The following is a 20,346-nucleotide window of genomic DNA, read 5'->3' as shown; positions in this document are numbered from 1 at the left end:
ATAATTAGTATTGTACACAATATTTATTCATAATGTCTTTCTCAGTTATAAATAGCACACATACTCAATATATTTTACTTCTTCTTGTTACTTTATCATTTGAAATAGTGGAAATGCTTTAGCCCATGTTGTAGCTAAATGTGCTACTTCTCTCAAATCCTTTTTCTGTTGTAATAAGAACTCCCTGCCTAAGTCTGTTCAGAGTGTATGGAGGAAGAATATAGTTTTAGTTTGTGCATAATGAAATTGGTGTTTAACAAATAAAAAAATCATTTGAAATAGTGGAAGAAACCAAAGATTAATAATAAAAAGTGGTAGTGCCCTTCTTAAACTTACTCCCATAATAAGAAATAAAGTAAATATTTAATATAGTTTTGACTTGTCATGATATGGGATGGTGAGTGAGAGTTGAGCTTCATAAGAGGAGGAGATTGCATCAGTAGAGGAGGCTACAAAGGTGAAGGCAGATGAGGCGATGGGGGCGGAGAAGGAGGTGAAGATGACAGAGGAGGGCTACAGTAGTAGTTAAGGATGCTATAGAGGAGAAAGAAACCTATGTGGCAGGCCGTCCAGTCGATTGAATAATCCTACATAAATGATTGCGTGTTCTTCTTTAGTTTGTAGATTTGAAAGTAGTCATTTTATTGTGGGCATTTTGAAATATAAATCTATTTTTTCAAAATATCTTTGATGCCACAATAAGTGAGTGATGAAGCCTACAAATACACAATTTTAATTGCATCTCTTCCTTTTAAAGGAGTGATAAGTGAAGAACTCAGTAAGCGACGACACTGCTACTGATCAAGCCCCACAATATGTATAAGTGTGTCTTTCACTTCTAAAAATCCTTGATAATGTAAAGTTATTGACACCATATTGTTATACTCTACTTTGAACACAATGATGGACAAGTTTCGTTGCAGTCATCAGTCATACCAAACTCAATACACTCTCAATACACTCAGCACAAGCGTTCTCCGCCATCTGCAAGACTCCGAATTAGTTTAAATCAAGAATTAAATAAAATAGGTAGAATTAGAAATTTGACCTTAGGGGGAAAATGTAATTTTGAAAAACTTGGGAGCAAAAATTTGATTTGGAAAAAGTTTAGGGGTCCTTTTGACTTTGAGTGGGCTGCAAAACATTCCTTCGATCTTGTGAACTCTCATTCACCATGTGATATCTAAGTAGATTGCAAGCTACAACACTTTGAGAGAGAGATATATATTGATAGAAACATTGTTATAGTTTGATTGCAAGCCACATACAAACTTAGACAATATAAGTCTCATATTCATGACATTGTTCATATGAGCACATTATTATGTTAGTGTTAGAGTTTGATTTGCTTAATCAAGCCTAAACTTATACTTGAATTTGACTCATTTACTAAATAGACGAGCATAAACAACTTTTTCTTTTTTGAGTCAAGCCTGAAATATTTATGAATTGCCCGATTTATTTAGAGTCCTAGATTTTAATCTATATGGAAAATCTCCTCTCCATTTGCTCTAAGTATCAAACTATCTCCTAATTACCCTCATTTACTATGATCTCTAAATATTATCATGTCAAATCAAAATTCTTCAATCACTTCATGGACACCCCTTTCGTAATACTATTAGGCCTTTTCCATCTCTAATCGTCCTACCCAAATTTTTAAGGCAGCCCATATTTCTAGGCAAAATGGTAGATGAACCAGGCCCATGGGCTCCTCTTGCATCAATAAATTTATTTATTTTTCCATCAAAATAAATATTTAAAAAAAAAAATACCGCAGGTAGGCAATTTACATCCCACGTGTCAAATCTCTACCCACCAAAAAAAAAAAAAAACTCTTATCAATTTTTGTTTTCTGTACTAGTTGCAATAGTGTGCAAAATTTTTGTGAGGACAAGACAAAACCTGGGTCTTTTCTCGGTTTGCCAGCCTTTTCAAGCTTCTCCGGTGACCATCATTCCAGTGACTTCTCCAATCATTACTTAAATATCGATACTTTCTTGATTTATTTAGTTGTCTCGATTCATGAATCCAATTTACTATGATTTTTTTTTTTTTTTTTTTTGGTTTTCATAATTTCCAAATTCTAGTTCTTTTCCATGTTTGTTTGTCTTAGCAGCAAGACAATGAATGAATTCCAGGATTTAACCTTTGAAAAATGTATTTGAGGAGGGGCAGTAAAACCCACAAAGATTTTATGCAAATAAAGTGTTCTATCATATATACTTAGCTTATACTTACCCACAAACAAAAAATGAACTATATATGTGATTAGCTTATACTTAGCTACCCACAAACAAAAAGTGAACTATATATGTGATTAGCTTATACTTAGCTTATTTTTGGGCTTGTGTTCTTTTTTTGGCTATACATATATATACACGCACAAGAAGGTAAGGGCTTTGGGGTCTACACAATGAGGGAAGATGTATATATCTGATGCATAATAAGATAATTATTGGTATATTTCTCTTACAAGAGAAGAATGTGTCATTTGAGTTTGTTCTTGTTGGCATGTATAGATTTTTATAAATTATATAATTAGACTTGTTGGGTAGTTTTGTAATATGGGATGCATTATGTATATGATGTTATATATTGCAAGTAGATTGGGTGACAAGGTAACTGGACATGCCTTATCATTGGGATGGATTAATTTTGATAATGAAAAGTTTGAGCTTTGCTTCAGCTTAGACAATTGGTGCCTTTTTGTATAGTTTGTGACCTAGCTATTAAGTTGAAATAAAAGTGTTTTTCTAAAGATAAAAAATAAAAGAAATGAATAACCCTGTCTTGTTTGTGCATGTAACTTGATCAATATATCAAAGTGAATCTATCTTGAAGTTTTATGCACATGTGTATGAATGCGTTAGATTCCCTGATTAGTCTGTTGAAGATCATTGCAGACACCAAAATTTGGAACTAAGACTTGGTGGTTGTTGTATGAATGCCTCAGATTTGTAATTTTTATTCTGCATTTAACAATAAATAAATGAATAAGGAGATACTTCAAAGTTCTGTCTTAGTGACAGAGTGTTTAACTATTACTGATTTTAAAGTTGCGTTATTCATACGTACAAGTTCTTGGTTTTTATACATTATATTCTTGGGTGATTTGATGTTTGATGGGCTTATTAGGATTTAAATGCAACATTTATGTTTTCAGTTTGATTGGATGTTCCAATGATAGGCTACCTACGTAGGTCGATTCCAAATATACCTTTTTGTCTGATTGCAGATGCTGCGGTTATCGAACAAAAGGGTGGGAAAATAAAAGTATTTTTTCTTGAAAAGGATACTTCATTGTATGGTGGAAATGGCGCAAGGTCTGTCATTAAGCACTCTTACAACCTCTTGTAGTAGTGGGGTTTATGGATCAACCCCTTCATGGAGAAAGCATTTCAAACTAATGAAGAGAGGTCAAATAACATCTGCTACTGATAGACATCACAGCTGGCATCAGTGCATGCGACGTTTGTTCTTAACAAGTAATCCCAATATATTAAGACAAAGGAATTTTAGGGTTGAAGCTGGATGGCTGTTTAAAGGAGGTGGCCAAGGATTGGAAGCAAGCTGTGAGCGTAGTGAGAGTGCTAATGAGGATATATTGATCTTCTTTTTCCAGCTGGACTTGGCAACTCGAGTACAGGTTTGGGAGGCGATTTTTTAAGTTTTTATTTTTATATGTATGACTGATGTACATATATATTGTAGTTTTATCGTGCTAACAAGCCTTTTTTTTTCTTGGTTTGGAATACACACATGGCAGTACGCTCTAAATTTGGAGCAGTATGAAATTGCACAACAACTGAGAAACAAGATGACTGAGGTTAGTCAGTCCTCTCTTCCTGCTTTTTATGTAAGATAAGCAAGAGGACATATTAAATTGGGAGTTTGTTTCAAAGACTTGTTCAGGGGCATTGTATATTGTTCAATAGTTTTGCCAGTAATTTTTGTTAGAAACTCATTAAGTTTATACACACACACACTAGCAGCCACATTTATTTCTTTTTATAGAAACACATGATTACATTATGGTTGTGTTGTTAAAGAGGATTGTTGGCACTGCAACCTTTTGTATTTACAGAGTTTAAAACCATGATTATGTGTATAATTTCCTGGACTAATTTGTTTCCATGTCCGTTGTAGAAGCCTCCTTGTATTGATACATCAAATGATTTCCAGCCTTCTTATTAAGTCTTTCTCTTGGAAGGTCGAAGCAGAGGTCATGAGGCAGCAAGAAGCAAAAAGGGGCTCATCTTCAAAGAGTGAAGCTCAAGATAAGGCTATAAGTATCATTCGCTTACGGTGAGTCCTCTGTCTCCTCCTAGCATCTGCTTAAGTTTATTTTAGAAATTCTGTAATGAAGTTGCTGATATGTGTCTTCCCCCTCTTTTCATCCTCTTTGTCTTTTGCCATAGTGTATCAACTTTGAGATTAAATTAGAGCACCTTTTGCTTCTTTCCTTGCAGTGCAGACTTGCAGAGTGCAATTGAGAGCGAGGATTATGCTTTGGCAGCTAACTTACGGGATGAAATTTCAAAACTTGAGGCAGAGTCCTTGGCAGCATCAGCAAAGGCTCTGGCATATGAAAATGCTCAATATTCATTTCGTTTGGGGCAGAAAGTGAGGCATAAAATTTTTGGTACACAAATATAATGCACTTGACAACATTATCTTAGCTTTCATTAGTTTGATTCCAGCATAAGGTTCAATCTCAAATAACATGTCAGAAAGAGAATTTATTTATTTTTCTTGGTTATTGTCTTTCACTTTTGCTGTGAGCGGATTAAGTTTAAAGAATGTCATGATTGTGGAGTTTTACAAGGAAATTATATTAAACAGCCTTATTCTATCCCTAAACTGTAGAGAATCCCAAAAGAGTCGAAGTAAAATCAGTAGAATCAGAAGTTTACTCGTCACATTTTGATGAGTGAACAATCTCCTTCTTGTGACCTTCTCTGGTTGTCTGTGTTACTAAGGACTCGTATTATGTGTTCAGGCTATTGTGCTGTAATTTGTGGAATGGATCCTGTATGCTGTGAATCGAGTTCATGGAGGGAGATTGCCCAAGTTGATAAGTTGTCACAGGGTTCCAGTCAGCCATTTTACCAGGTTTAACTAGTCTTACCGTTTTTTTAAAACAAGTTCAAAGTTGAGAGGTTTGTTTTCATATTCAGTATTATTTGTAGATTTTTTTTTGGTTAGTTTCTAAACATGATTTCATATAATTTTTCCTTTTTTCATTGGGGGGGAAGGGGGAGGGGATTGTGTAGAGGCCTACTTGGTCCATTTTGGAAATGAATAAATCTTTCTTAGATCATATGGAGAGTTTGTTCCTTACCTTAATTACATGAATTCATGGAAGGATGTGGGAAGTGTAATATTTTGACTATTCTCCAAAAGTTTTCACCATTTTGAAGTGTTTAGTTCATTTTATTTGCTTCTTCTTTTTTTTGGCTAGGTAAATGAGTCACCATTGCTCAAATAATTGTTTCCAATTATGTTCTTTTTATTGTTTTCCAGGTTTTGGTTGATGTGCATGCAGACCCCAATCTACTGGTGGCTTATGGTAATTTACATCTGCTTGTTTAACTACTCTTCCAAAATTATTTTCTATGAGGTTTTACGGGTTGCCTTTCAAACGCCCTGATGAATGCGTGGAATGGTTTTCCTTATTGCAGTTCCTGAGGAGAATCTATTAGCCCTAGAGAAAGCAGATACGGTGATCGTCCCCTCCTCTTTTTTTTCTTTTTTCTTTTTTTAATGAAGCTTTTTGGGTGTGTATAGAACATTCCTGAAGAACATGATTAGCAGTTCCTGCTATAATTCTTGATTCTGTTCTTCTGCTCTTAACCATGTACAGGGCAGGTTTGATCATCCCTATATTTCCTTTTTATTCTATGGGATGGACTCAGCTGGGGATTTCATCCCAATCAAGCAACTGCGTGAGAAATACAACAGGCCTCGATATGAAGTACCCATTGATCCAGAAGATGAGGAGCCTCATGGTGATTCTTAAGAGGCTAATGTCCATTGAATGTTGATTGAATGATCATGGACGCTTTTAGGAGTAGGGTGCCACAAAGATCATGGACGCTTTTAGGCGTAGGATTACCTTGTGGCACATAGCAGTTTATGTCTCAGTTTTCTATGTGAAGGTTTATTCGGCTATTAGAATCTCTTCTGTCATGATCTTTGTAAACCAATTACTTGTAGAATTCATGATTTCAAAGGTCTGTCCTAGGAGGCAATGTACAGCATATATACATCCTGGTTCACAGGTTAACTTGTAGAACTTTTTTGACTTCAAAAGGCCTCTGCCCTAGGAGGCACTGTTTAGTTATGTTTTTAGGGGGAAATTTGTGCTACCTCTATGTCTTTTGAGGGTATGGTAACCCTTCTGATCATAATAATGTATTATCTCATCTTTTTATTTTTGGATAATTAATTATAACAATGGGGAACAGGAGATTTGAATCCTAGATGTTTTCTTTGAAAACACAAGAAAGTGCTAGTTAAACTCGAGGCTCTTAGTTAATCATGTATTTTCAAGTTTTTTAGTCTTCATTATTCCTGTATAACAACAACAATAATAACCAAGTTTTAGTTCCAAAGTTTTTGGAATTGATTATAGATTCTCAATAGATTTTGTTAGGTTCGGTCACATATATTTCACACACCTTTATGTATATAAATAAAAAGCTAAAATTAAAACACTAAATAAATGGTTTTGATTATAGCGGATACCGTAGCCCATGGACCAATTGGCATATTCAATTTATAATGGTTATGTAAGTTTCCTCAACAAAAATTGTGGAAAATTTTCTGGTTTGTGAACATGTAACTGTTACAGAGGAACCTCAGGCCCTTCTGGCAGCCACAGGAACTTATTCCAGTTTTTGAAGGAATTAAAACTTAACAAGATGGATATTTTGAGTAGTGATTTACGATTAAAAGTAATAATTCAATGGTTGAATTTAACAAGAATATGATTGTGTTATGTGGCGGAGATGGCTTCTCTAAAGTCCCCCTTCCAAAATCTGAAATTAAGGTAATCTTAAACAAGCACAGAAGCAAACAATCAATAAACTAGTAGACTACATACATGAAACATAGGCAAAATTAGTTGTAACCTAAGCCTACAACCTTACTCAATAAAATAAACATTACTACATATTTTGAAAATCTAACCATTAAATGACATGTTTTTAACGCTCTTACTACACGTGTCAAATTTTGTGTCAATCAGATATTATTTACTATATGATCTATAATATATATTTTATGAATAATTTTAAACTACAAAAACTTATATTTTAAGCAATTTATTAATAACATAGCAATTGATCTTTAATTTTCGAGAAATTTTGCAAGTATGAAGGATATAAGAAAAAAATGTAATTCAATAGTAAATTTGTCAAAATACACCCCCAAGAAAAAGATATTGATAAGGCTGTAACCTAAGGTTACAACTAATTTTGTAACTAAATTTTATATTTAATTTGTGACACTTATCTCCCTTGTGACAAGATCCATCCGATAAATTTTAACAAAATTTGATACTATGGAAAGTATTAGCATCACCCATCATGTCACATGTTCTCAAATTCAATAAAAAGATATCAAGAAGTATGTATTGTAAGTTATTAAACTAGTGTTGTGAGTGTTTATGATGGGGTAGAACTTAGAAGGGAAGAAATTTCTTTTAAAAAGAAAAAGAAAAAAAAAATCTACATTTGTAGGTGATATTAGACTTGTTACATCATTAAATTCCTTTAAAGTTAATCAAATTGACTACAAAGTTAAAGTAAAGGAGAGCTAAGTATAGCAAACCAAATTACGAGGTTCTCTGTTTTAAGGAGAAAGTATCTCATGCGCCTGTTTCATGAAGCGAGTCTCTTAGAAGCATCTTGGTCCCACAACTCTTACATGGAATTAAATTGTTTACAGCTGGATTAAATGAATTGCCCAAAATGCCCACAATTACAGCTGCAAAAAATTATATCATAAAAAAGTGGGAAAATATCATAGATAAATAAAGGTATAAAGGTAAAAATACACAAATTCCTTTCCTTTCTTTCTTGTATCCAAACACACCTAAGGAAGCTAATATTCCCTAGTTTTTCTTTTCTCTTTCCCTTCCCTCATGCTCTTCTGGCAACCACAGGAACTTATTCCAGTTTTTGAAGGAATTAACACTTAACAAGATGGATATTTTGAATAGTGATTTGTGATTAACAGTAATAATTCAATGGTTGAATGTAACAAGAATATGATTATGTTATGTGGCGGAGATGGCTTCTCTAAAGTCCCCCTTCCTAAATCTGAAATTAAGGTAATCTTAAACAAGCGCAAAAGCAAACAGTCAATAAACTACAATATATGAAATATAGGCAAAGGAAATGAGTTTTCTCTACTGTTTTTTGGGATAGTTTATAATTATACCTTATGGAATGTCTTTAAAACAAGGAGATATTCTAAAATTTGGTTTGACACTTATCTCCCTTGTTACAAGATCCGTTAAATTTTAACAAAATTTGATACTGTGGAAAATATTAGCATCACCTATCGATGTGAAACTTTAGAAAAAGACATTTCCAACCTGTAACTTTTACCTTCTTAAAATCTACATGACCCATCATGTCACATGTTTTCAAATTCAATCAAAAGATAACAAGAAGTATGTATTGTAAGTTACTAAACTAGTGTTGTGTGTTTATGATGGTCAGAACTTAGAGGGGAAGAAATGTCTTTTAAAAAGAAAAAGAAAAAGAAATTCTACATTTGTAGGTGATAATTGATTTGTTACATCATTAAATTTCATTAAAGTTAATCTAATTGACTACAAAGTTTAAGCAAAGGAGAGCTAAGCGTCGCAAACCAAATTACATGATTCTTTGTTTTAAGGAGAAAGTATCTCATGTGCCTGTTTCATGGAACGAGTTTTTTAGAAATATTTCGGTCCTACAACCCTTACATGCACGTGGGTCTCACATCAAAAGACCATGTAATTATAAATTCTCTATTCTTTGAGGTTTGGTGTTTGAAAAGTCTAGTTTTGAAGAAAACTGTCCTAAAAGGCTCAAAGTAATATCTTAGTAAGCTTTATTAAACAGCCAAACAATTGATTTGGATCTATCGCAATAATTGCAAGGTGCAATTACTGTGCAGTTGTGAGATGTTAGTTAGAAATGAAACACAGTTAAAGGTTGAAAAGTTTTTTATTTTTATATTTAAAAATCTTATGGTGGGGCTGAGATTAGATTAAAAAATAAATTTTTAACTTTCAATCTTACACATTAATTAATTGTTGCATGGTGCAGCAATACAATCAGACCAGGCATAGAAATACTCTACCAAACAATACCAACCAACTAATAGTACAAACCAAAGGCTCAGCCTAAACACGGGTCCAGACTCAGACACACAAGAACTCTGAAGTCGCCAACAACAACAAACACTATCAACTACATTGCTACACCATTCAACTAGCTAAGTAGTGAGCAAAAAAGCAGGATTCAGCTCCCAATCGTTACAAAATAATGCAATTTAAGACAGACCAATGAAACTTGGCTTTGCATTCCAACCTGCCTTTAATATCATTTTTTATGCATTTGACAATCTTGTCCTCATTTAGCACTACACCAGCTTGGATGATAGCATTTCTTTGCATTGAAATATATGATGGACAATGAAGCCATGACTCTGTAGTCTGTACCAAATCCTTTTTGCAAAGGGGCATTCAAAGAACAAATGGTTTTCTTTCCTCAATCCTAAATAACCCCATTGTGTTATCCTGTTTCTTGTGAGTAGATTATTGCTCAAAGATATCCATCCAATGAAAGAATGTGTTGGGATATACAGATGAAACCGGACCAATTTCCACCATTCTACTACATTGGATGTATTACTAATGTCCTCAAAGTTTGCTGCACATAAGAATTTATCTGAAGCAGTTGTTGTCCACAGAGCTTTGTCCTCATCTTTGATTTCAATTAAACATAGTTGGCTTTGAATGTAAGCAAGGTCATCTGATCTGGCTAGCTTCTAGATCCATACCTTATTCCTAAGCAGAACATCTACCCTAGCTTGTTGGGTATTGGTTGAGTCATATATAATTCTAAATTCATACTTTGAATACAAGGCCCTGGCTTAATACTAGTTGTCATGCCAAAGATGAAAGATGGATGATTTTGCCATTTCCTACCTCAAACTTTAAAAACATTTTTTGTTCATCCCTTAGCTTCAGTAAGGCACTCCATCCCCAAAAAAGCAATCTTGTGGAAGCTTCCACTGAATAATTTGGAGCATTAAGGGGAAGCTTATCCTCTTAAAAAACATGGACATGCATACACCTATTAAATAATTTTTAAATATATTTTATATATATTATTTAGTATTTATTTTTCATATAATGTTAAATATATATCAGATTAAAAGTAATAATGGATAATAAAGCAAATTCATAACTATCAAATAATGATTAGAAATTAGAATACAAACCAAGAATAAAAATATTTATTCATTTTCAAACGAACTATTATTATTCAAAGTATGAATGCTCTCTTTACTTTGTAAAGAGTATTTGATTTTTCTTGTTCTCGTATCTTAGCTATGTTTCTTTTCTTTTTCTTTTTAAATTTTTAAAAAATGACATGTTAAGACACGCATGCAAAGTGTCTCAAGCGTGTCAAGTATCTGACTCAGATACGACACCCTAAATGAAGTGTGCATACTTCCTATCTTATTCCTAATCCCTTTTTTTAATAAATGAAATTTTAATGTTGTTATTAGTAAAAAAAAGAAAAAAAAAGAAAAAAAGAAAAGAGTAATGCTTTAGACAATAATTTTCACATTATTTTTTTGCAATAGTTGAATTTGTTTGTTGTTACCACTCATTTGAGTTTACTAATGACATTACTTTATTTTTTATTATTTAGAACTTACTATGATACTATCTCCATAATTGTAAATTATTTTGTATAAATTTTTTCTAAAAAAAAAAAAAAATCCTAGCCAGTGTTGTAACTCACTATTATTCCCCCACCACTTAAACCCCCGAGTAAAAGGATTTCCTATCACCAGCCACCTCACGTGTAGTTTTGAGTCTTTTGACTAGCTATCGAGAGTAAAAGGATCAATCCTAGAAGGTAGATAAATACAGGACGGACCAAAACAACAGAAACACCTAACAAAAACAACCTAAACCAAAGGCACCCTATTCAGAATGGATTTCTTAACAGAGCTTGCAGAAGATCAGCTTCATGTCTTAACCCTTTGCCACCATAAATTCTTGCATTCCTGTCAAGCCAAATATGATACACAGTAGCCTTCAAAGCCAGCTTACCCGACCAAAAGAGAGAGATTGGATTAACAACATCTCTTTCTTTCTTTTCTTGTGTCCCAATGCACTACCATCTCCCCAAAACCCGTTTTTTGTGGTACCATCACTTCCATGCTCTGACATTGAGTTAACTTCAACTAGACTCTAGAAATAAGTACACCTTTCTTAAGCTGTTCAAAAACAAGAATAATGACACTCTATATGCCTCTATTCAGGTCTTGTACCACTTTAAGAACACTAACCCAACTCCATGCCCATCTCTTTGTCACTGGCCTCCATAAAGACCCACCTGCCTCCACCAAACTAGTTGAATCTTATTCTCAAATGGGTGACCTCCAAACTTCAAGACTGGTCTTTGAGACCTTCCCTTCCCCAGATTCTTTCATGTGGGGGGTACTTATTAAGTGTTATGTTTGGAACCACTTCTTTGAAGAGTCCATTTCATTGTATCATAAAATGTTGTACCATCAAGTCCAGGTCAATGGATTTATATATCCTAACATTTTGAGAGCTTGTTCTGGTTTTGGTGATCTGGGTATTGGTGGGAAGGTCCATGGGAGGATAATCAAATGTGGGTTTGATACTGATGCTATTGTTGAAACTTCATTGCTTAGTATGTATGGTGAAATGGGATGCTTATATAATGCACGTAAGATATTCGATGGAATGCCGATGAAAGACGTGGTTCTGTGGAGTTCGATTATATCGTGTTGTGTTGAGAATGGAGAGGCAAGTGAAGGGTTGGATTTGTTTCATAGGATGATTTGTCAAGGTGTTGAACCAGATTCGGTGACAATGCTTAGTGTAGCTGAGGCTTGTGGTGACTTGGGTATTCTAAGACTAGCAAGGTTAGTTCATGGTCAAGTTGTGACAAGGGCAATTAAAAGTGAAGGGTCTTTGGATAATTCTTTAATTGTAATGTATACTAAATGTGGTGATTTACATAGTGCGGAGAAGATCTTTCGAAATGTTACTCAATGGCATATTGCTTCTTGGACTGCAATGATTACATGCTACAACCAAACTGGTTGCTTCCAAGAAGCAATAGATGTTTTTCTTGAGATGCAAGAGTCTAGAGTGGAACCCAATTCAGTAACCATGATGGTTGTCATATGTTCTTGTGCTAGGTTAGGTTTGCTTAGAGAAGGGAAGTCAGTTCATTGCTTTGTAATTAGAAAAGCGTTAGATGCTGACCTTGATTTTGTTGGGCCAGCATTAATAGAATTATATGCTGAATTTGGAAAACTGAATTATTGTGAGGAGGTTCTTCGTGTAATTGGGGAGAGAAATATCGTCTCATGGAACATGCTAATATCTCTTTGTGCTCAAAAAGGATTGTTGAAGGAGGCATTAGTGGTATTTGTGCAGATGCAGACACGGGGACTGATGCCAGATTCATATGGCCTGGCAAGTTCTCTTTCAGCTTGTGGAAGTGTGAGTTCAATACAGCTTGGATATCAGATTCATGGTCATGTTATCAAAAGAGGCATTTTGGATGAGTTTGTCCAGAATTCACTAATTGATATGTACTCGAAATGTGGCCTTGTGAATTGTGGATACAAGATATTTGAAACGATTGAACAGAAAAGTGTGATAACTTGGAATTCTATGGTTTGTGGATTTTCTCAGAATGGTAATTCAGAAGAGGCAATCAGGTTGTTTGATCAAATGTATATGAATGGAATTGAGATGAATGAAGTGACTTTCTTAAGTGTAATTCAAGCTTGCTCCCATTTGGGTCATCTAGAAAAAGGAAAATGGGTTCACCACAAGCTCATTACTGGTGGTTTGAAGAAAGATCTTTATGTAGATACAGCTCTAACTGACATGTATGCCAAGTGTGGAGATCTTCAAGCAGCCCAAGGAGTTTTCAATAGCATCTCAGAGCGAAGCGTGGTTTCATGGAGTGCCATGATTGCTGGCTATGGAATACATGGTCAGATAAATGCTGCCATCTCACTCTTCAATCAGATGGTAGATTCAGGAATAAAACCAAATGAAGTCACCTTCATGAACATTCTATCAGCTTGTAGTCATGGAGGATCTGTGGAAGAAGGTAAGTTATATTTTAACTCAATGAGGGATTTTGGCATCAAGCCTAATACAGAACATTTTGCTAGTGTAGTTGACCTTCTAAGCCGAGCTGGTGATCTCAATGGAGCATATGAAATTATCAGATCAATGCCATTTCATGTGGATGCTAGCATCTGGAGTGCTCTGCTAAATGGGTGTCGAATCTACAGGAGGATGGACATGATTAAAAGCATAGAAAGTGAACTTGTAGATATTAGTACAAATGATACTGGATACTACACCTTATTATCTAACATATATGGAGAAGGGGGAGACTGGGATGAATTTGGGAAGGTGAGGTCAATGATGAAAGGTCTAACAAAGGTTCCAGGGTGGAGTACAATTGAACTTGATAAGAGAGTCTACAGATTTGGAGCTGGAGACACTTCTCATTTGCAAACCAATGAAATATACAAGATTTTGGATAATTTTCCAACTTTGGCTCTTGAACAAGGATGTGATGTAGAATATAGATAAGGTCAACATCTAATTTTTCTCTAAGGTATTTTTTACAATTCACAATGAGAAGTTAGCAATTGAATTTGGAATAAATCAATATCACTCCAGGAACAACACTATAGATTTTAAAGAATCCTAATGTTTGTAGAAAGTCATTCTTTCATCAACATTGTGCAAGTCAAAGGCAGAGAGACCATCTCACAAAACATGATTTGCTTTCATTTTTTCATGTAACATGGTTGCTCTTTTACAAATCAAGACATTAAACAGGCTAGTTTTACGTATAGTGCACTATATACATTTTGCTTACTCCTAATTTGGGAGGAAATGAAGGGAAGAAGAGAGAAACAAAGTGTTTCAATTGTTTCAGTATTATGGAATTTATAAAACATGTTCCTTTCTTACCAATTCCTCCAAAGAAGAATGAATTTAACTTTTCCTTTGCCTTTCTTTTGCTCTCCTAACCCTTTTTTTTTCATGTTCCTTAATTTTGTAAGTTTTGTTAAACAATTTTTGTCTCAAAGAGTTCATGCTTTTACATATAATACAAATTTATAGTTTTAGGAAAAAGATTGATATTAACATCATTCTGACATGTATGAATGTACATTTTTCACTATTTGAATTGTACCAGAGTCAAAATCTAAAACATGTTGTTCTTGATTTCTTTCTTGAGCATCCCTCCAATATTTAGGAAACCGATACTTCTACTTGCTGGGTAAAACTTGACAAGATTGTCTGACATGTATTGATTCTCTTACTTTCTGATTTTGTTTAGGAGTCGCTAAAAAAAAAAAAAAAAAAAATTACAAGTGGAAGAGGAGGGGATTTGAATCCAAATTTTCTAAACAATGTTGCTGACAACAATTTTCATAAATTTTTTCACGACAGTTAAGTTAACAAGTTTTTATAAGTTCTTAGCTGGACCCACCGCCAACTTTACTTTTTTAACCTACCATTAACAACTTGCCATCCAGGCAATGTCAATTTTTTTTTTTTTTTTTTTTTTTTTGGGTGAAAATATTTGTATACATAGACTTATTGCAAATTTTCATTATTGAGAAAATCAGACAAAACCACTTAATCACAAAATTCTTGACAGAGTTGCTAACAAATCAGTGAGCTCTCTTCTAGACATCCTGTACAATGTAAATTAATTTCCTAATAATTTAAAATTTTTCAATTAGAAAACAAGCTGATAAGAAATTAATGTGCAATATGGATTAGCGAATAGATACAGTATATATATATAAAGTAATAAATTAATCATTGTATATTTGTATGGGATACAATATGCTTAGAACATTTCAAAAAATAACAAAAAGGAAAATGTTTGTGCCCGGTCTTATTCAATAAACAAAGGTTTCCACATAAATAGATATCTTCCGTCAACTCTTACCACCATCTAATGCCAATTCTGTGTTACCCTTCTTGAACAATGGCTCACAATATCACGTTGAAGTCACCACTGACATTGAAGGCTTGACTGTCACCTCTAAACATTACACACTTTCATGGATGTATTGTAAAGTAAACGTATCATTCTTCATAGCCATGTTAGGTGGTCTTATGCATTTATTGTAAAAGCATAAGACTTTCAGAAAGTTATATCCAGGGTTATTATATGTTGAGGTTGCAGAAGCCAGAAAGAATCTTCACAAGAAGAATGTGACTCTTAGCCAACTCATAAAGCAGAAGTCCCAGGCTCGACTTCTCCCATCAGGCCATCACAATCAGCCCCATAGGAATTGTTCAGGTATACTTGGCACATGTAGGTAGATGTGCTTCCATGTGTCGAGCAAAATAGTCTCACCTACAAGAGAAGATACCCCTGTTACCTTAAGAAAAAGTGCATAAAAGTGATAAAACTGCTTTTATGGGGTCTAAGAAAGGTAGTTGGTAGGCAGTTTCATCCCCAATTCTGAGGAAGCTAATTCTCTAAGGTAGTTGTTTTTACACAACATTTCACTTGGGGAGAGGATACTTACCATCCCACCAAGGTCCTAACTCTACTCATGATATCTATAAATTAGAATAAAGTACAGTATAAAGCCTACAATCATTACTATTTTAGTAAATAATTTGATACCCAGCCAAAAAATGTATTTCTTAGATAGATACCTGTGTCTTGAGTTCCTGTGGTTTATCTCATCATGGTGTTAGTAGTATGTACACTTTAGAGCATTGTAAAGTAACTGTTCCAACTTCCAAGTCATCTCTCAGATACTTTTCAACAATGGTGGAACAAGGCAGTTGGCAACAGTCGAGTGTCAATTTCTGAAAGAACTTAACCTTCTATTATACAACCCCACAAAAATTGCATTCAAGTTGGTAACAATGAGCCTCACAGCTTTGAAAACTCCTTATCATCTTATGGTGTGCATGTATGATAAAGCATATAACTACCGGAGCGATGCAAATTTGGGAAGTGAGTAATCATCACTGATATCCATCTCCACTTGGCTACACCCAGGGGACTTCCTCAATCCTCTTTGCTTCATCAGCTCCCTCACCTGATTAACCTGACTCCATCTTCCATCTGAAGCATACAAGTTACACATGAGGACATAGTAACAAGCTTCATTAGGATGTAACTCTAGCATTTTGCGGATTGCCACTTCTCCAAGATCAAACCTTCCATGGAGTCCACATCCATGGAGAAAAGATCCAAACACACTAACTTCTGGTTGAATTGGCATATTCTCAATAAAATCCAAGGCTTCTTCAAGTCTGCCAGCACGAGCTAATAGATCTACCATACATGCATAATGCTTCATGGAAGGAACAAAATTATAGTCCCGGCACATCAAATTGAAACACCTCCAGCCCTCCCCAATCATCCCTGTATGGCTACAGGCTGATAATATAGTTGTAAAGATCACTTCATTCAGCTCTAAATTTTCTTTCAACATATCACTGAAAAGTGCAAGGGACCCACTACCATCCCCCTGCATTCCATAACCACCAATCATTGCACTCCATGTGATACTGTTCTTCTCTGCCATCCCATCAAAGACTATACGAGCAGACTTCACATCCCCACACTTGGCATAGAAGTTTAGAAGTGCAGTGCCCACATAGACACCAGATGATTGTAAGCCCCCCTTTATGGAGAAAGCATGAAGTGAAGAACCGACTCCAAGAGCACTAAGGGAAGCACAAGCTGAGAGAACACTAACAAGTGTGACCGCATCAGGTGAGATAGAATCTGATCTCATTTGATGAAAGAGTTCAAGAGCTTCATATGCAGAACCAACTTGGGAATACCCTGAAATAATTGAGTTCCAAGTAATCACGTCCTTGACCATAACTGCTTCAAATATATAACGAGCATCTCTGACAGCATGGCATTTTGCATACATATCGATAAGAGTATTCCTCACTGTAGGATCACCTAACCCAAGCTTAATCCCCAGACCATGAACTGACCTTCCCAAATCCAAATTGCCTAGCTGCCCACATGCTGAAAGCACACTTGAAGCCGTAACCGAATTCGGTAATATATCAACCCACTCCTCATCCATAAACAACTTTAATGCCTCACTGGGATGACCACACTGTGCATACCCAACAATCATAGCTGTCCATGAAACAAGATCAATAACAGAAAGCTCGTCAAAGACGGAACGAGCATCTCTAACATCCCCACACTTAACATACATGTCTAGAAGTGCAGTCGCCAAGAAAGAATTAAATTCAATACCATTTTTAATCACATACCCATGAACCCACTTCCCCTGATGTAAAGCTCTTAACTTCGTACATGCAGTGACTAAGCTCCCTACGGTAAACTCATTTCCTTCAACTAACCCTTCTCTCATTCTATTAAACAAGACCAACCCTTCTTCCGGACAATCATTCTGCACATACCCCACAATCATCGACGTCCACGAAACCACATTTCGATCAAGAATTTCATCAAACACCTCACGAGAACTCCCAACCTCTCCACATTTCGCATACATATCCACAAGAGCCGTCAACACGAAACTATCAGGGCTCCCAACCTTAACAATCTGGCAATGTACCTTCCTCCCCTCATTAACATTCCTCAATTCACAACACGCCTTCAACACAATCGAAAACACAACATTATCACACTCTATGAGGCATTTTCTCAAACAGGTGAAGAACCCAATAATGTCCTCATACAAATCATTCAAAAAATACCACCTGATCATCACTTTCCACGAATAAAAATCTGGGTTCTCTATCTTATCAAAAACCAAACGCGCATTCTCAACGTACCCAAATGAACCATACATACTAACCAACTTAGTATCGCACGGAAGCTCACCGGTGAGGCCATGCACAATGAGCAAGCCGTGGACTTTCTTGAGAGAATCGATGTTTCGGCAAATACCCAGAAGAGGAAACCACGGATATGAAGAGATGGAGTGCATGGAAGCTACGGCGTGAGCTAGTTCGGGTGGTTCTGATAAGGGTTGCTGATGATAGTGATGGGTGGTTGCATAGGTGAGAGTACGCCATGGAAAGTGAAGGTATTTGGTGAGACTCAGAGAGACGTGTGTACGCAAAGTAGAGATCAGTTTCATTGGTCTGTTTTGGTCATCTGAAATTGTTGGAGAGAAAAAGCTTCGACACTCTCGCCATTGTTTTCCTGTTCTGCCAAGAAAATTGCTGGTTTGACTTTTGTCAAAAGGGTGTGCAGTGGGCCGGGCCGGGCAGGGCAGCTCCTTTTTACTTGGCCCATGGGCCGGGCCCATAATGTCGTTGACCAGTCAACGAGTCAGATTGGGCCAAGCCGCAAGGAAAACCTCTACACATGGCCCTATTAATGGGCAATGTACGTTGGGCCGGGCCAGGCAGCTACTTCTTACTTGGCCCATGGGCCGGGCCACAAGGACATTGACCAGTCAATGGGTCAGATTGGGCCGGATCACAAGGGAAAACCTCAGAACTTGACCCATTAATGGGTAATGTCCATTTTGTCTTTAGTTGACTTGGCTACTACAGGTCTATTTTGTCTTTAGTTGACTGGGCTACTACACTAGATCAAATGGGCTATCCAGGAGTTTTTTTAATGGGCCTTCCTTCTATTTATTTTTCTTTTTTATTTTTATTAAAAGAATCAAAAAAAAAAATTTAACTTGTTTAATTTCAATAATTTTTTTTTAAATAAAGTTTAAATAGTTTTATCACTTGAGATGATTATTCATATTTATTGATAAGTTTTTTTTTTTTTTGGAGAGAAAGTGATTTCTTATTCAACCATTAAAGACTTTACCAGTTAAGCTAACTAGAACCCACTATTTATTGATAAGTTAAGAGAAATACTATATTCACAATATTTTCATAATAAATTCTAAGTGACAAGTTGTTATTGACTGTTACTAATAAGCAAAAAAGTAATTTCAATGGTGAGCTTATATTAGCATTAGTAATAACTTGTCACCTAGAATTTATTCTAAAAGTATTGTCAACGTATCACTTCTCAATTAAAAAATGTAGAATAACTTATTAATTAAAAAAGTAATAGAGAATATAATTTCAAACGTAATAAAATAGGGAAAATAATAAATATGACAAACTCTAATTTATTGAAGATTTATAGCCAACCCCAAAATTTTGAGATTAAAACTAATTGCAGTCGATGTCAGCATAAAATAGATTTTTTTTTTTTTAAGTAGAAGATAGAATCTTCAAACCAAGATTAGATATTGTTAGACCAAAGATTTGTGAAAATATAATATATAAATACAATTAATTTGCTGATAAATTTCAAATAATTTTCTTAGGTATGTGAAGAACATGTGGCTGTGTGCTATACACGTACCTAAACAAATCGTATAGAGCACAATGCATGACAATATTAAATTGCTTTCGACACTCACCTACTGACTATGATAATACCTGTTTTGCAATTAGTTATTCCCAATTTCTCACGCTTATTCTGTCAGTGTTTGTCATTGAATGATAACTTTATCGTACAATTCAAATGATAATGATACCTTTATTGCAACAGGCTATTCCAGATTTTTCTTAATTATCTTTTTGCCCATGAATGTCTGAATGAATAATAATTGAATGTGTATTTTATTTCTATATTATATTATTCTTTTTAGAGTAATGTGATTTTTTTTTTTTTTTTCTTTGAAGACAATACTTATCCTCATTCAAACCCTTTCAATCTTTACCTTTTTTATATTGAATTGAAAGCTATACTTTCTTTTTACAATGCTTTTTGTAAAGATAAAAAATTGTTTGACCACAAATATAGCAGAAAGGGAGGGGACAAAAAAAAAAGCAATAACAATGCGATACTTACTTCGCACGTCATAAAAAATAAATTTAATAATATTTTATGATTGATATATAATAAAAATAATATTAATATTCAGTATTTTGACGATAGTATAATAATTATAGATCAAGATTTATCAAATGAAGGTCACCATCTAACATTTCTTCTTCAAATCTATAATCTACATCCATTATCTTTTACT

The 20,346-nt window shown here is 34.8% G+C and overlaps 3 protein-coding genes across 3 annotated transcripts; 2 read left to right on the top strand and 1 right to left on the bottom strand.

The window, feature by feature from the left end:
• Positions 1 to 1,811: 1,811 nt before the first annotated feature.
• On the top strand, positions 1,812 to 6,371 carry LOC126718943 (clp protease adapter protein ClpF, chloroplastic). The gene is made up of 9 exons (XM_050421362.1): positions 1,812 to 1,962; positions 3,239 to 3,649; positions 3,770 to 3,829; positions 4,214 to 4,308; positions 4,473 to 4,645; positions 5,003 to 5,115; positions 5,527 to 5,572; positions 5,685 to 5,725; positions 5,867 to 6,371. Exons 2-9 carry the CDS (start codon positions 3,308 to 3,310, stop codon positions 6,020 to 6,022), a joined length of 1,026 nt encoding a protein of 341 aa, XP_050277319.1. The 5' UTR covers positions 1,812 to 1,962; positions 3,239 to 3,307; the 3' UTR covers positions 6,023 to 6,371.
• Positions 6,372 to 11,061: 4,690 nt separating this feature from the next.
• LOC126718942 (putative pentatricopeptide repeat-containing protein At1g69350, mitochondrial) lies at positions 11,062 to 14,287 on the top strand. The gene has a single exon (XM_050421361.1). It carries the CDS (start codon positions 11,537 to 11,539, stop codon positions 13,895 to 13,897), a length of 2,361 nt encoding a protein of 786 aa, XP_050277318.1. The 5' UTR covers positions 11,062 to 11,536; the 3' UTR covers positions 13,898 to 14,287.
• An 842-nt stretch (positions 14,288 to 15,129) lies between these two features.
• On the bottom strand, positions 15,130 to 18,518 carry LOC126718941 (pentatricopeptide repeat-containing protein At2g03380, mitochondrial). The gene is made up of 2 exons (XM_050421360.1): positions 16,001 to 18,518; positions 15,130 to 15,692 (listed from the first exon to the last, which is right to left on the bottom strand). Exon 1 carries the CDS (start codon positions 18,433 to 18,435, stop codon positions 16,282 to 16,284), a length of 2,154 nt encoding a protein of 717 aa, XP_050277317.1. The 5' UTR covers positions 18,436 to 18,518; the 3' UTR covers positions 15,130 to 15,692; positions 16,001 to 16,281.
• Positions 18,519 to 20,346: the final 1,828 nt, after the last annotated feature.

Source organism: Quercus robur, chromosome 3, assembly GCF_932294415.1.
Source record: "Quercus robur chromosome 3, dhQueRobu3.1, whole genome shotgun sequence".
Lineage (NCBI taxonomy): Eukaryota > Viridiplantae > Streptophyta > Magnoliopsida > Fagales > Fagaceae > Quercus > Quercus robur.
This window is presented reverse-complemented; position numbering and strand designations above follow the sequence as displayed.

What these genes read in the sequence shown, in the direction of transcription:
- LOC126718943 (XM_050421362.1), top strand. Translation starts at nt 3,308, where the DNA reads ATGGTGGAAATGGCGCAAGGTCTGTCATTAAGCACTCTTACAACCTCT. An exon ending in ACTTGGCAACTCGAGTACAG is followed by an intron (nt 3,650 to 3,769) that starts GTTTGGGAGGCG and finishes CACACATGGCAG; the next exon opens with TACGCTCTAAATTTGGAGCA. An exon ending in AGTGAGGCATAAAATTTTTG is followed by an intron (nt 4,646 to 5,002) that starts GTACACAAATAT and finishes TTATGTGTTCAG; the next exon opens with GCTATTGTGCTGTAATTTGT.
- LOC126718942 (XM_050421361.1), top strand. Translation starts at nt 11,537, where the DNA reads ATGACACTCTATATGCCTCTATTCAGGTCTTGTACCACTTTAAGAACA.
- LOC126718941 (XM_050421360.1), bottom strand. Translation starts at nt 18,435, where the DNA reads ATGAAACTGATCTCTACTTTGCGTACACACGTCTCTCTGAGTCTCACC.